General features: G+C 39.9%; 1 protein-coding gene across 2 annotated transcripts in view; it reads left to right on the plus strand.

The window, feature by feature from the left end:
• PLCB1 (phospholipase C beta 1) overlaps nt 1-15,069 on the plus strand; it is an 863,926-nt gene extending 848,857 nt beyond the window's left edge. Inside the window, exon 32 of one of the 2 annotated variants that reach the window (XM_018056908.1) lies at nt 11,778-15,069. In XM_018056908.1, the coding sequence (XP_017912397.1) occupies nt 11,778-12,005 (228 nt within the window). In that variant the 3' untranslated portion in view covers nt 12,006-15,069. The remainder of the gene's footprint in view (nt 1-11,777) is intronic. The other variant, XM_018056909.1, reaches the window with a different exon arrangement.

The raw sequence follows: 15,800 nt of genomic DNA on the forward strand, positions 1-15,800 counted from the left end.
CCAGTGTTCTTGCCTGGAGAACCCCAGGGACGGGGGAGCCTGGTGGGCTGCCGTCTATGGGGTTGCAAAGAGTCAGACATGACTGAAGCAACTTAGCAGCAGCAGCAGCTGCTGCAGTAAGTATGTTAGTGTTTCCATCCTTACAAGTTAGTATTTTTATTTCTCTGGGCCAGATTCCCAAACGTGGAGTCCTGAGTCGAGAGCTATGTACATTTTCCTTTTTATAAATATAATCAGATTATTGTCTAATGTTTGAAAGTGTCAGTTACCCACTAGATGTTATTGCTTCTCTCAAAAAAAAAAAAAATTTACCATATAATGCCCTTTAAAAAGACGTTGGGCTATTGCACATCCCTGATTGCTAGTGAGAGTGAACATCTTCTCATATATATATTGAATATTTGCTTTTCTTCTCCTATGAACGCTTGGGTTTTGCCCATTTTCCAGAAAAGGCTATTTTCACTTAGATGAATATACCTATAATACTTGCAGCTTATGATTTTTCTCTCTTGCTTAAACTGTCTCTGTGTGTGCATGAGTGCTAAGTCACTTCAGTCATGTCTGACTCTTTGCAGCACTATTGACTGTAGCCTGCCAGGCTTCTCTGTCCATGGGATTCTCCAGGCAAGAATACTGAGTGGGGTTTCATGCCCTCCTCCAGGGGATTTTCCTGACCCAGAGATTGAACCCATATCTCCTGTGGCTCCCGATTTGCAGGCAGATTCTTTACTACAGAGCCACCTCTGAAGCCCCATGGTTATACAATTATTTCCCTAAGTCTTCTCTGCAAATTCTTATTGCTTGATGTTTTATGTTAAGGTCTTTGATATACTTCATTGGGTAAAATGACTTGAATTGGACGTGAGGTCAAATTGTGACTATCTTCTTAATATCTGTGAATTTTTTGTAGCATTTTTTTTAAGCTTCAGTAGGTCTTCTATCTTCATTATCCCACTGTAGCTCATTATTCTCTGATTTTGATTTGTTTCCTTAAAAAATTGGTTTTGATTATATCACTTTAATAACTCAGTCATCTGGCTTATTTTTTATTTATAACACAATTATGCTATACTGAGTTTTTGAATTCATTTGTAAACGAATCTTTAAGAGTAACTTTGCTTTCTCCTTGGTTTTCACTTATATTTATGTATCTAAAAACCTTGCTTAACTAGATCAGATCTCTATTTCTTAAGGCAGATGAAAAAAATACCAGAGACAGAAGAGCTCTGAGTTTAAAAATGTTGGACAATATGATCAGGGAGCACCGAACACATTTGAACTTGACTGTGTTGCCTTTTCCTGCTTAACTTTCCAGAGTTCACAGAAGCAATGAGTGGGCAACATCTTTTGAAAAATCAAGTTAAGTAAGAAATTTAGAAATTGAGTCTAGCTAGTCAAATTGGAGAACTCAGTCTATAGAACAAACTCTGACTATGCCTTTATGTATTAATATCTGAGTATAATGTAACAATTTGCCTTAAAATTGGAGGTTAAATCTGACAGTGTTCTTCCCTCTTTTTTCCCATTTTCTAAAACTAGATCTTACAAACCTAAGGTCAAGGGAGCTCATGTTTACTAATATAGACAAGCTCCAAGGTGTATCCTGCAAAATCAACCTTCTCATGACGATCTGTTCTGTGGTGATTTTTCCCTCAACAATGTGTTTAGAGATCATAGCAATAAAAAGATGGCACCGACTGAATAAAATTGTGTGTGATTCATGGATTCCCCCCACTATATGTTATCGTCATAATACTGTTGATCTAACAAATAACCATGAAACTTTAAGGGGTATAAAGCAAGCACTTCCTGAGCTCATGAGTCTGTGAACTGGCACGGCAGTTCTAATCTGGGCCAGCTGATCCCAGTAGCCTGGCTCTAGTCTTTGTTTGGCTGAGGGGTCAGTTAAGGGCTGGTTGGTTTATAATAGCTCCATTTTTATGTCTGGTGTTTGAAGTGATGGAAAAGAGTATAACTGGGCCATGTGTCTCCTCCTCCAGCAGGGTAGCTTGTGCTTCTTCACAAAACACCTGAATAAGCTTCCAACAGTGAGAGTGAAAACACACAAAGCTTTTTGAGGTCTAGGCTCAGAACTGCATACTGTGTCTCTGACTTATTTTACTGGACAAAGCCAATCACAAAGCTTCCCCAGACTCAGGAAAATGAAAAATATGCCCCACTTTTGGTGGGAAGAGCTGCAAAGGTTATGACTACAAGGAGGGGTGAAGAATTGCTGCCCATTTGTACAGATCTATGCAGAACACAAAACTTGAGTTGCACAGAATTGAAGCTCAACATATTTGAGTACATGAACCATAAGGTGGCAATTAGATGGGAGATCATCCCCCTGGACACGAGCAGGGAGTAATCAAGAGCAAATGGTGGTGATCAGTGGAGCTCATGATTGTAGGGAGAAAAAAATGAAGAGGGATCCAAACTGAAATTCCGCAGTGGGGACCCAAGCTCTCAGGTCCTCTGATCTCAGTCACATTTAAGTCTGTGAGGAGAGAAGTTAGAAACTCTGCACAATAGGACTCATGAGTGTGAACTGAATTGATTGCCAATAATAAAAACTCCGGAGATCTTACATGAAAATTTGCATGTCTGACTTCTCTTGAAAATTAGAATCTGGCAAGCTTCTGTCTGAGCTGAGGGCCTGGCACCCCTGTTAGACCTTTTAGACTGGTGTGTCCTCCCCAACGCCCACTTCCTTGCACACAGCCCACTTCTCTTATTTTCCTGACTTGCCTTTTCCCCTTGAACACCTGACTGTGAAACCCTTGGACCAGAATAGCTCTAGATTCCTAATCAATGGGGCTTTTAGGAAACAGAGCCGGATCCTGCACTGCATAGTTTTCATGTTTTCTTACAATGAATAAGTGTTCCATTTACAAGAAAAATAAACAAAAAAAGGAACGCTCTAAGTTGAAATTCAGTAATAAATGCACTTTTGTAATTCACTAATAAATAAAATGACTTTTAAAAAGTGAAATATATGGCATTTAATATACATTTAATTTAGTTTATAAATTAACCGTTTTAATTTATTACAATAGTTTAGAGCATAATAAAATCTACTACTAACCCATGATAAAAGGAAGAATCTACCAAAATTATAGTTTAGCCACAATTGGATCAATTTTTAAATTTAAAAAATTATTACAATTAGATTATTATTATTAACATGATATTGTGATTTATAATAAGGAATATGCATTTGGTCTTCATCCCAGTTCCTGGCACAGAACTCCTGAAATCCTTGGAATTCCTAAGTATTAAGAGCAATAAATGTGTCTTCTGTTATGTTGTTGCTGCTGCTGCTGCTGCTGCTAAGTCGTTTCAGTCGTGTCCGACTCTGTGTGACCCCATAGATGGCAGCTTACCAGGCTTCCCCGTCCCTGGGGTTCTCCAGGCAAGAACACTGGAGTGGGTTGCCATTGCCTTCTCCTTCTGTTATGTTAGAGAAGTAATTTAGGGAAGCACCTAAGGATGGGACTAGTTATCAGGGGAACCATTCTAGTGATTGGAGGGTTGATACTTTCAGGTACTCCTCCCAACCTGTGCAGAGAGAAGAGGGTCTGGAGATGGAGTTCAATCACCAAAGGCAGGGAGTGACATCAGTCATGACTACATAGGAAACCTCCACAAACCCAAAGGACTGGGTTCAGAGCTCTTCAGGCTGGTGAGCAGGTGGAGACTGGGCAGAGGGGCCCGCCTGGAAAGGTCATGCAAGTTCTGTGCCTTTTTCCCATACCTTGTTCTATACATCTGGCTGTTCTTGAGTTATATCAGTTTATAATAAACCTATGATCTAGGAAGTAAAATGTTTCACTAAGTTCTCAAAGAAACAGATCCCAGTGAGGGGCTTCTGGGAGCCTCCAAACTAGAGCAGGTCAGGCAGAAGTACAGGTGGCAACCTGGACTTAAGATCGGCATTAAAGCTGGGTGGGGGTGAGGGCAGGTCACAGTCTTGTAGACTGGGCTCCTAAACTGTGTAATCTGATGCCATCTCCAGGTAAATCAGGTCAGAATTGAGTTTAATTGTAGGACACCCAGCTGGTCACAGAGAACTGCTTGGTGGCGTGTTAAAAAATAACCACATGTCTGAACTGGGTAGAAAATATAATTATTAAAATTAGATTATTAAACTATTATTAGAAAATGTTAGTTTAAGTGTTTTTTTGGCATTTTCTCACATTTCTTTTTTTTTTTTTTTCATAAATTAAAAAAAGTACCAGCCTACCAGGCACCATGGGGTCTTGTCTACCAGTCATCTAAGAGAAATCGGTTGCTAGGTCAGGTACAATATATTTATAGCTGAAGGCTGCCCAAACTAGCCTAAATGAAATCTGCTGTTTCTTAAATGCAGGGCTCCATGCTTTTTCTCCCTTTCCCTACATTCCTTGGAAGCAAAACTTTAATTGTCTGTGTTGCTGAACTAAAACTGAGGCAAATCCATGATAGGTCAGGACGGAGGTAAATGGAAAACATCAGACTCCGCACTGAGATTTCACTTATGCCTGAGTGTGACAGTGTAAAAACCCCAACCTGGGGAGGAACTGGCCATGGTCTTCTTGCGTCTGATCCTCCCACGGTTTGTCCCCTGACCCTGAGGGTGGAGCTGTGTGTGAAGGTGACTTGACCCATCATGGCAATGTGATTCTCAAGGCCCTATGGGTATCACTGTCATAGCACGTTTCCTTCCTGGCTTATTGGAATTCATATGCCAGCAAAACATACTTATAAATGCCCAACATTTGATATTTGAGGAGGATAGAGAACTTTCAATACTCAGGCCAAGCAACTTTATTAGGCACTTTTTGATATGAAAAGAAAAAAAAACAAGTCATTGAAACATATCCACAATTCAAGACTCTTGGGTCCTCTTGTTTTTCAAAATTCATAAATTTGCTGATTTTAGAAAGAATATGATGCATATACCATAAGCATGATATACCCCAAGGGGGCCTGGGTCACCCTCATAATCAAGCAAATTAATATAGCTACAGTACCATGTATGGATATTCACATGAAGTGGGGTTAAACAATGATTACAAATAGCCTTATGATTATAAATACCCTTACAATTATAAAGTAGAAGTGACCAATAGAATCAAGGGATTAGATCTGATAGACAGAGTGCCTGAAGAACTATGGATGGTGTTTTGTGACATCGAACAGGAGGTGGTAATCAAAACCATCCCCAAGAAAAGAAATGCAAAAAGGCAAAATGGTTGTCTGAGGAAGCTTTACAAATAGCTGAGAAACGAAGAGAAGCAAAAGGCTAAGGAAAAAAGGAAAGATATATCCTTCTGAATGCAGAGTTCTAAAGAATAGCAAGGAGAGATAAGAAAGCCTTCCTAAGTGATCAGTGCAAAGAAATAGGGGGAAACAATAGAATGGGAAAGACTAGAGATCTCTTCAAGAAAATTAGAGATACCAAGAGAACATTTCATACAAAGATGAGCACAATAATGGACAGAAATGGATGGACATAAAAGAAGCAGAAGATATTAAGAAGAGGTGGCAGAAGAACTATACCAAAAAAGATCTTAATGACCCAGATAACCATGATGGTGTGATCACTTACGTAGAGCCAGATGTCTTGGAGTTTGAAGTCAGTGGGCCTTAGGAAAAATCACTACAAACAAAAATACTGGAGGTGATAGAATTCCGGTTGAGCTATTTCAAATCCTAAAAGGTGATGCTGTGAAAGTGCTGCACTCAGTTCAGTTCAGTTGAGTTGCTCAGTAGTGTCTGACGTTTTGTGACCTCTTGAACTGCAGCACGCCAGGCCTCCCTGTCCATCACCAATGCCCGGAGATTACTCAAACTCATGTCAATCGAGTTGGTGATGCCATCCTACCACCTTATCCTCTGTCGTCCCCTTCTCCTCCTTCCTTCAATCTTTCCCACATCAGGATGTTATCCAGTGAGTCAGTTCTTTGCATCTGATGGCCAAACTATTGGAGCTTCAGCTTCAGCATCAGTCTTCTCAATGAATATTCGGGACTGATTTCCTTTATGATTGACTGGTTTGATCTCCTTGCAGTCCAAGGACTCTCAAAAGTCTTCTCCAAAACTACAGTTAAAGCATCAATTCTTTGGCAATCATCTTTCTTTACAGTCCAACTCTCACATCCATACATAATTACTGGAAAGACTATAGCTTTAACTAGATAGACCTTTGTTGGCAAAGTAATGTCTCTGCTTTTTAATATGCTGTCTAGGTTGGTCACAGCTTTTCTTGCAAGCAGCAAGAATCTTTTAATTTCATAGCTGCAGTTACCATCAATAGTGCTTTTGGAGCCCCGCAAAATAAAGTGTGTCACTGTTTCCATTGTTTTGCCATCTATTTGCCATGAAGTGATGGGACTGGATGCCATGATCTTAGTTTTCTGAATGTTGAGTTTTAAGCCAGCTTTTTCACTCTCCTCTTTCACTTTCATCAAGAGGCTTTTTAGTTCCTCTTCACTTTCTGTCATAAGGGTGGTGTCATCTGCATATCTGAGATTATTGATATTTCTCCCGGCAATCTTGATTCCAGCTTGTGCTACATCCAGCCCAGCATTTCCCATGATGTATTGTGCATATAATTTAAATAAGCAGGGTGACAATATACAGCCTTGTTGTACTCCTTTCCCGATTTGGAACCAGTCTGTTGTTCCATGTTTGGTTCTAACTGTTGCTTCCTGACCTGCATACAGATTTCTCAAGAGGCAGGTCAGGTGGTCTGGTAGTCCCATCTCTTTTAGAATTTTCCATAGTTTGTTGTGATCCACACAGTCAATGGCTTTGGCATAGTCAATAAAGCAGAAGTAGGTGTTTTTCTGGAAATCTCTTGATTTTTTCTATGATACAACAGATGTTGGCAATTTGATCTCTGGTTCCTCTACCTTTTCTAAATCCAGCTTGAACATCTGGAAGTTCTTGGTTCATGTACTGTTGAAGCCACACTTGGAGAATTTTGAGCATTATTTTGCTAGCGTGTGAGATGAGTGCAATTGTGCAGTAGTTTGAGCATTCTTTGGCACTGGCTTCCTATGGGATTGGAATAAAATTGACCTTTTCCAGTCCTGTGGCCACTGCTGAGTTTTCTAAACTTGCTGGCATATTGAGTGCAGCACTTTCACAGTATCGTCTTTTAGGACTTTAAATAGCTCAAGTGGAATTCCTTCACCTCCACTAGCTTTGTTCATAGTGATGCTTCTTAAGGCCCACTTGACCTCAGACTCCAGGAAGTCTGGCTCTAGGTGAGTGATCACACCATCATAATTATCTGGGTCATCTTTTTTGTACAATTCAAGTGCATACTTGCTACCTCTCCTTAATATGTTTTGCTTCTGTTAGGTCCATACTGGTTCTGTCCTTTATTGTGCCCATCTTCGAAATGTTCCCTTGGTATCTCTAGTTTTCTTGAAGAGATCTCTAGACTTTCCCATTCTATTGTTTTCTTTTATTTCTTTTATGTTGATCACCGAGGAAGGCTTTCTGATCTCTCCTTGCTATTCTTTGGAACTCTGAATTCAGATGGATATATCTTTCCTTTTCTCCGTTGCCTTTAGCTCCTCTTCTCTTCTCAGCTATTTGTAAGGCCTCCTCAGACAGCCATTTTGTCTTTTTGGCATTTCTTTTCTTGGGGATGGTCTTGTTCACTGCCTCCTGTATAATGTCATGAACTCCATCAGTTCTTCAGGCACTCTGTCTATCAGATCTAATCCCTTGAATCTATTTGTCACTTCCACTGTAAAATCATAAAGGATTTGATTTAGGCCATACCTGAATGCACTCAATATTGCAACGAATTTGAAAAACTCAGCAGTGGCCATAGGACTTGAGAGATCAGTTTTCATTTCAGTCCTAAAAAAAGGCAATGCCAAAGAATGTTCAAACTACCACACAATTGCACTCACCTCACAAGCTAGGGGTCACAAAGAGTCAGACACAACTGAGCAACTAACACACACTTCACACGTTGGTAAAGTAATGCTCGAAACTCTCCAAGCCAGGCTTCAACAGTACATGAACCGTGAACTTCCAGATGTTCAAGCTGGATTTAGAAAAGGCAGAGGAAGCAGAGATCAAACTGCCAACATCCATTGGATCATCAAAAAAGCAAGAGAATTCTAGAAAATATCTACTTTTGCTTATTGACTATGCCAAAGCCTTTGACTGTGTGGAACAAACTATGGAAAATTCTAAAAGAGATGTGAATATCAGACCACTTTACCTACCTCCTGAGAAATCTGTATGCAGACCAAGAAGCAACAATTAGAACTGGACATGGAACAACAGACTGGTTCCAAATTGGGAAAGAAGTATGACAAGGCTGTATATTGTAACCCTGCTTATTTAACTTATATGCAGAGCACATCATGCAAAATGCTGGGCTGGATAAAGCATAAGCTGGAATCAAAATTGCCAGGAGAAATATCAGTAACCTCAGATATGCAGATGACACCACCCTTATGGCAGAAAGCAAAGAGGAACTGAAGAGCCTCTTGATGAAAGTGAAAGACAAGAGTGAAAAAGCTGACTTAAAACTCAACATTCAAAAAATGAAGATCATGGCATCTGGTCCCATCACTTCATGGCAAATAGATGGCAAAACAATGGAAACAGTGACAGACTTTATTTCCCTGGGCTCCAAAATCACTGCAGATGGTGACTGCAGCCATGAAATTAAAAGGCGCTTACTCCTTGGAAGGAAAGTTATGACCAACCTAGACAGTATATTAAAAAGCAAAGACATTACTTTGCCAACAAAGGAGCATCTAGTCCAGGCTACGGTTTCCCAGTGGTCATGGATGGGTGTGCAGGTGTGCTGCAGTTTCAGGGAATCATATGAGTCGGACATGACTGAGCAACTGAACTCAACTGAATGTAAGGATGTGAGAGGTGGATCTTAAAGAAAACTGCGCACCGAAGAACTGATGCTTTTGAACTGTGGAGTTGGAGACTATCTGAGAGTCCTTTGGATTGCAAGGAGATTAAGCTAGTCAATAAAAAGGAAATCAGTCCTGAATATTCTTTGGAAGGACTGGTGCTGAAGCTGAAGCTCCAATACTTTGACCACCTGATGCAAAGAGCCAGCTCATTGGAAAAGACTCTGATGGTGGGAAAAATTGAAGGCAGGAGAAGAAGAGAATGACAGAGGATGAGATGGTTGGATGGCATCACCGAGTTGATGACCATGAGTTTGAGCAAGCTCTGGGCATTAGTGATGGACAGGGAAGCCTGGTGTGCTGTAGTCCATGGGGTTATAAAGAGTCAGACATGCCTGAGCGACTGAACTGAACTGATAAATAGCCTTATATCAATTAGTGTCACAAAGACCATTTGTGACAAATTTTTAAGTTTCTTAATTTCAGAACCTTGGAGATTTTAGAATTGCAGATAAGAGATTACTGATCAGTATTAAATAACAAAGTCTGGCCATACTTCCCTGGCATAGAAGCAAGAACAAAAAGCAAGTGAGCTAAAGGGGATCTTTTCAAGCTGCTGGCGCTGTCCAGAATATGAGTGAGAAAAGGGAATCAGGACATGGTGGGCCAGGTGCCCTGAGGACTGTCTGTGCCCTTGGCGTTCCAGGGTTCAGACTGCCCTGAAGTTGGAGATGGAAGACATACAGCCAAATCAAGACCAAAGCAAAACTGGGAGCTCAGAGTAGAACCAAGACAGGAAGACCATCAGGGTGTCTGAATCAGGGATCAATCAGTCACATCCACATGGGAATTACCCGTGAGTTGCTGAGAAATGCAAGATTTGGGGCATTTAGAAAAAGCATTTGGTCTCACACGTGGCTTCCAAGATTAAGCCCCCTGCTTACCATTCAATAAACAAAGGGAACTTTATTCAAGATTCTGGGTTTCAATTGAACTCTGCTCAGCAGAGCTTCCCAGCAGGCAGCACCCGTCTCCCCTCACCCCACTTCAGCCAGACTCCAGGCTTTTACCTGTTTTATGGCTGAGGCCACCGTACGTCTGCATTTGAAGAAAGGTTCTATAATTTTGAAATACTGAAAGTTCTCCAGAACATTAAACAGATAAATCTGAAGGCAGTTTAAAATGCAACAGAAACAGTTTACAAGGCAAATAAAAATTAGAATTAAAAAAGGAATCCGAATAAAGAGATGATAAAAGAAGTCACTATAGAAGTTCAGGTTGGTTGCCTAACTATGCCAGGTTTGTGAGATGCACTGAGCTCCTGTTTAGAAGTGTTGGCTCCCCAGCCTCTGGGTGAGGCTGCACGTCACACAGCCCGCTCCTTGGCCATCTGTTGACTCCAATTGACTCCTTGGCTCTCACAGCCTGACTTCTGGCTGACTTTGCAACCCCAGCTACCAGTAGTTGCCAGTCTCTAAATTTAAGAACTTCACATCATGGCAGATTACCTCTGTAAACTTTTTCAACAGACCCATCTCTGCATGTATGTATTTATATTAAATAAATGGCCTTTAACTTTATTTTGCCACACAACTCAGACTTGACTTTTAGGTAAGGACAAATGACATGTCCAACTCACCTCGGTTTTACATCTTCTCTGTAGGTAACCAGTTGTTATTGTTGCTATTCAGTTGCTAAGTCATGGTCAACTATTTGCAACCCCCTGGACTGCAGCAAGCCAAGCTTCTCTATCCTTCACTATCTCCCAGAGTTTGCTCGAACTCATGGTCCATTGAGTCAGTGATGCCATCCAACTATCTCACCCTCTGTCACCCACTTCTCTTGCCATCAATCTTTCCCAGCATCAGGGTATTTTCCAATGAGTTGAGCCTTCACATCAAGTGGCCTAAGTATTGGAGCTTCAGCTTCAGCATCAGTCCTTCCAGTGAATATTCAGGACTGATGTCCTTTAGGATTAACTGGTCTGATCTCCTTGCAGTCCAAGGAACTCTCGAGAGTCTTTTCCAACACCACAGTTTGAAAGCATCAGTTTTTCATTGCTCAGCTTTCTTTATGGTCCACCTTTCACATCCATATATGACTACTGGATAAACCATAGCTTTGACTAGATAGACCTTTGTCAGCAAAGTGATGTATTTGCTTTTTAATACACTACGTAGGTTTGTCATAGCTTTTCTTGCAAGGAATAAGCGTCTTTTAATTTCATGGCTGCAGTCACCATCTGCAGTGATTTTGGAGCCCAAGAAAATAAAATCTGTTAGTGTTCTCACTTTTTCCTCTTCTATCTGCCATGAAATGATGGGACTGGTTGCCATGATCTTCATTTTTTGAATGTTGAGTTTGAAGCCAGCTTTCTCACCCTCTCCTTTCACCCTCATCAAGAAGCTCTTTAGTTCCTCTTCACTTTCTTCCATTAGAGTGGTTTCATCTACATATCTGAGGTTGTTGGTATTTCTCCCTGGAAATCTTGATTCCAGCTTGTGATTCATCCAGTCCAGCATTTCACGTGCTGTACTCTGCATAGAAGTTAGACGAGCGGGGTGACAATACAAAGCCGTGACATACTCCTTTCCCAATTTTGAATCAGACCATTGTTCCATGTCTGGTTCTAACTGTTGCCTCTTGACCTGCATACAGGTTTCTCAGGAGACAGGTAAGGTGGTCCGGTATTTCCATCTCTTGAAGAATTTTCCATTGTAGGGAACCAGTGGATGACATTAAAATTAATTGATTCCTCCCCAGTCTTTGTCCATCTCTCAAAGAGCTCCTCCATGGGTGTTCACAGAAAGCTGCTAAGTCACTTCAGTCGTGTCCGACTCTGTGCGACCCCAAATGACATAAAATCACCTTCTCTCTCTTGCTGTCTCCCAGCTACAGGTGGAACTGGAGCAAGAATACCAAGACAAGTTCAAAAGGCTGCCCCTGGAGATTTTGGAATTCGTGCAGGAAGCCATGAAAGGGAAGATTAGTGAAGACAGCAATCACAGCTCTGCCCCTCCCCTGATGACCTCAGACTCTGGAAAACTAAACCAGAAGCTTCCTTCCAGTGAAGAATTGGAAGGAGAAAACCCAGGAAAAGAGTTTGATACCCCTCTGTGATCATTCCTGCCAGGCCTTCAGAACACGCATTGTCGCTCCAGCTCCATCAAACTCTCTCTTCTTACAAAGATCACTGCCCAGGAGCATCTTCCTGAGAGGCATCCCTTAGATTAAAATCCACCTGGAGGGAGAGTTCCAGAAGGATCCATGCAGCTTCCTGTGCCCAAGCTCCATGTGTCATGTGGAAACTACTGCAGATCTGCTAGTAAAGAGTGCATGTATGTGGGCTTCTGGTTTTCTTTCTAATAGTCCATTCAAAGCAGGTAACTTCCAGGCTCCATGGAACATGTAATGAAGGATAGTGTCTTCTTTGAAGAAAAGCAAGCTCATGTTTTTATTTGAAGCTCTGTTGTAAAGTATGTCAAAGTAATAGAAATAGTTGAGAAATGCATAGCATTATTTAACACTATTGCACAGCCAAGTTAGAGCTTTTTTTTTCCCTAACTGCCCCTCAACTACCATATCTTTGGGTTAACATGCATATTAAATTGTTTCATCCTTTGCTTTGCAAGCACTGGTGGCTTGCTGTTTGCTGATTTATTTATCATAGAAGCATCAATCTACTTGTTGCTGACATGGCTTTATTGGATACCACAGTGACTTAATAAGCTGGCTTTCTGCCTTGATGGTCAGTGAAGCCATCTCCAGACTTGACAACATGGCTTGTACATTTGGCTGTGTGAGCAAGGTGGCCGCACACTTCCAGGCAGTGTGCTATCTGAGTCAACTATTGCACTCAGAGTCTGGATATTCATTGGTCCTTGGCCTAAAATCATTAAAAAACTGCAAAGATCTGTTCAATTGAATAAAACCCATTGAGCCAATGTCTGTTGAGCAGAGATTCAATCAGAGTGAACAGGTTCCAGCAGTTATTTTGCTGTCTGATTTCTTTATGGTTCCTTTATTTTAATACAGAGATAAAGATTGAATATTTATCTAGAGACTACACAGATCTACATATAAATGTTACAAGTTAATCTCCATGTAGATATATATGCACTCAGCCATATAAGTGCGTACACATGCACAACACACACACACATTCCTATGAGTTTGGATATGAGTTTCTTAATTGGCAATGACCCAAATCTCTTCCACAAGACTTCAAACCAAATTCAACATAGAGAAGAAAATGGTCAAACATTTAGATTATATGGTATTAAATTATATCAAAATTCTAAGAAACAGTTGACGGAGATTTTGATGCAAGTTGAGGTAGATTGAAAACTTATGATTTTGATGTGTATTTTGCAAGATCAAAAACTGGATTTTAAGTATTTTAAGCTTGTTTTAATGGAAAAAATATACAAAAATATATAGGACAGCAATATGGAAATGTATTAGTATTGTCCATAACTTTTATGTCTGACAGATTTCAATTTATTTCTCACATTAAAAAATCTTTCATTATATATTTGCTATGTACATTTAATTCACTTAACTGTTTTTTAATTAAGTTCCTATGTTAAGTGGTGTAAGAGAAACATATTATAATAAAATTGATCAAAAACATTATTGAAAAGTCTTAAGTAAGAGAGAATAATTATATAGAGGAAAATATAATTAAGAGAGTAACACAAGTAACATTGAAGTTAAAGCCCTGAAGCAAGATGCTCGGTTTTATTTTACTTAAAAAAAAACAAAAAACAAAAAACAAAAAACCTGCCTGATTGTAGCTTAGCAAAACATTTTAAAACACAAAAGCTAGTTGTGTCCTGAAAATTGTGTTTTAAGAATTTCATATTTTTATGAAAATTATTCTATTTAACTTTAAGCAATAACTAGGGATCACAATTAAGTTTTAATCAAAATGAAGGCTTAGTTCAAACATTAGGAAAGAGTATTTGATTAAAAAAACACATCTAGGGAGACACAAGGGGAAAAAAATCCCATCCCCTTTGGAGATGATTATATTTTGATCTGAAGGATTTGGGGTGTTAATTAGACACTTAATAAAGCTTCACTTCTACTGAATGAGAACACTTTTGTAAATCATTCAACTTTTGCACTTTGAAAGAAAGGCATAATCATAAGGAAGCAAGAACGGTCAAAATAGAATGCTGCATTTTTATAAACAAAATTACAGACTGTATAAAATTGCAGAAGAATGAACTAACAATAGCATTAATAACCAAAACACACAATGGTGATCATTACAGAACATCGTATCACATTTTAGTCCAGAGACAGACTGAAGTTGAATAACCTTGATTTACACAAAACTGTCTTAGTAGTTGGATTTCATTATCTTAGTGACTGTAATCATTTTGCAATACGTTTGTATTTGGCCATTTCCTGTAATCACATTTTTAAATCTGTACAGTAACACTTTTTGCAGTTGTGGGGGTAGTATGTAACACTGTCCATCTTGCATCATTGAAACTACTACAGTGATACTATCATTTAATAATATTAATATTACTTGAAATAGAGTAAGATAAAGAAAAAGGGTCTATATGGTGTGCAGTTTGTGCCTTTCTGTATTTGCCTTGTTCCTTGTTGAATGTGTGAAATTCTGTACTGTGGTTTTCCTATAATAGAGAGTGGAACTGTGTATTAAATTAGACTGTGCCCCTCTGATCCTCTGCACTACTGAGAATAGCGTGGTTTTGGCAGTGTAAACCAATTTTCAAAGTTCTAATGACATGCCATGTGGTTTTGGTTTTTAACAGTTCATTATAACATTTCAGGATCGCCATACATTAATTAATACTCCTGTGATAGATAAGTAGTCATTAAATAATTCCAAAAGAAAGGGCCATTGCTTGCATTACTTTGAATTTAATGTTCCGCTTGTGCACTGTATAAATATTGTTTGTGATGGATTGGACATTGTGACTTTTGCCTTTTCAGAAGAAAAAAAAAGATAGGACAAAATATTTGAAGCTCTTATAATGTACATATTTTGGTTCTTCTATCTCAAATTATTTAAAATGCATAATTCACATTTTTGTAATAATTCTATGCAATTTTGTGGCATGATGTTTCTTCCACTTGTAATTTTATGTGCTTTCATCACAAATCCAAAGGAAACAATAAAAATTTCTTAACACAACCCAGCTATTATTTCGTGGTGTTGGGAGCAAGCTTCTTTTGATGGGCAGGAAGGTGGGAGCAGCTCTGATGCCAGTTTTTAGGGCCATAATGCCCACCCTCATGGGGGCGCTTTAGTGCCCTTGCAGGAAATCCAGAGGCTGCAATGCCTGTACTCAAGGGCCCGGTTGTCAGCACTCCGTCAGTCCACCCCCTCCATCCGGAGAGGCACTGAACTTACCGATTGCTCCGATACTCAGGACTCTCCCTTATTCCCTTCCTTCCTCGACCAAAGGTAAGGAAGGCGAAACTGCCAAAGGATTTTTGAAAAATACAGGATGTGACAAGCACTGACAGGGCATTTGACATAAGTTTTCTTATACAAAAGATAAAAAAGAGCCTGCCACATTGATTTTTGAAAAAGAAATACACATATGAGCTATGAGAATGTCCCATAGACCTCCTAATGCTTCCCAGGTGGCTCAGTGGTAAAGAATCCGCCTGCCAGTGCGGGAGACGCAAGAGATACGAATTCAATCCCTGGGTTGGAAAGATCCCCTAGAGGAGGAAAGGTCAATTTGCTCCAGTATTTTGCCTGGAAAATTCCATGGACAGAGGAGTCTGGTGGACAACAGTCCAGGGGCCACAAAAAGTCAGACTGAGCACCTGCACGCAAGCATGGACACACACACACACCCATTTCACTTTGCGAGCAATATCACTCACATTGAAGTACATGAAAATATATGCACGGCCATCTGT

Source organism: Capra hircus, chromosome 13, assembly GCF_001704415.2.
Source record: "Capra hircus breed San Clemente chromosome 13, ASM170441v1, whole genome shotgun sequence".
In the NCBI taxonomy this organism is placed as follows: domain Eukaryota; kingdom Metazoa; phylum Chordata; class Mammalia; order Artiodactyla; family Bovidae; genus Capra; species Capra hircus.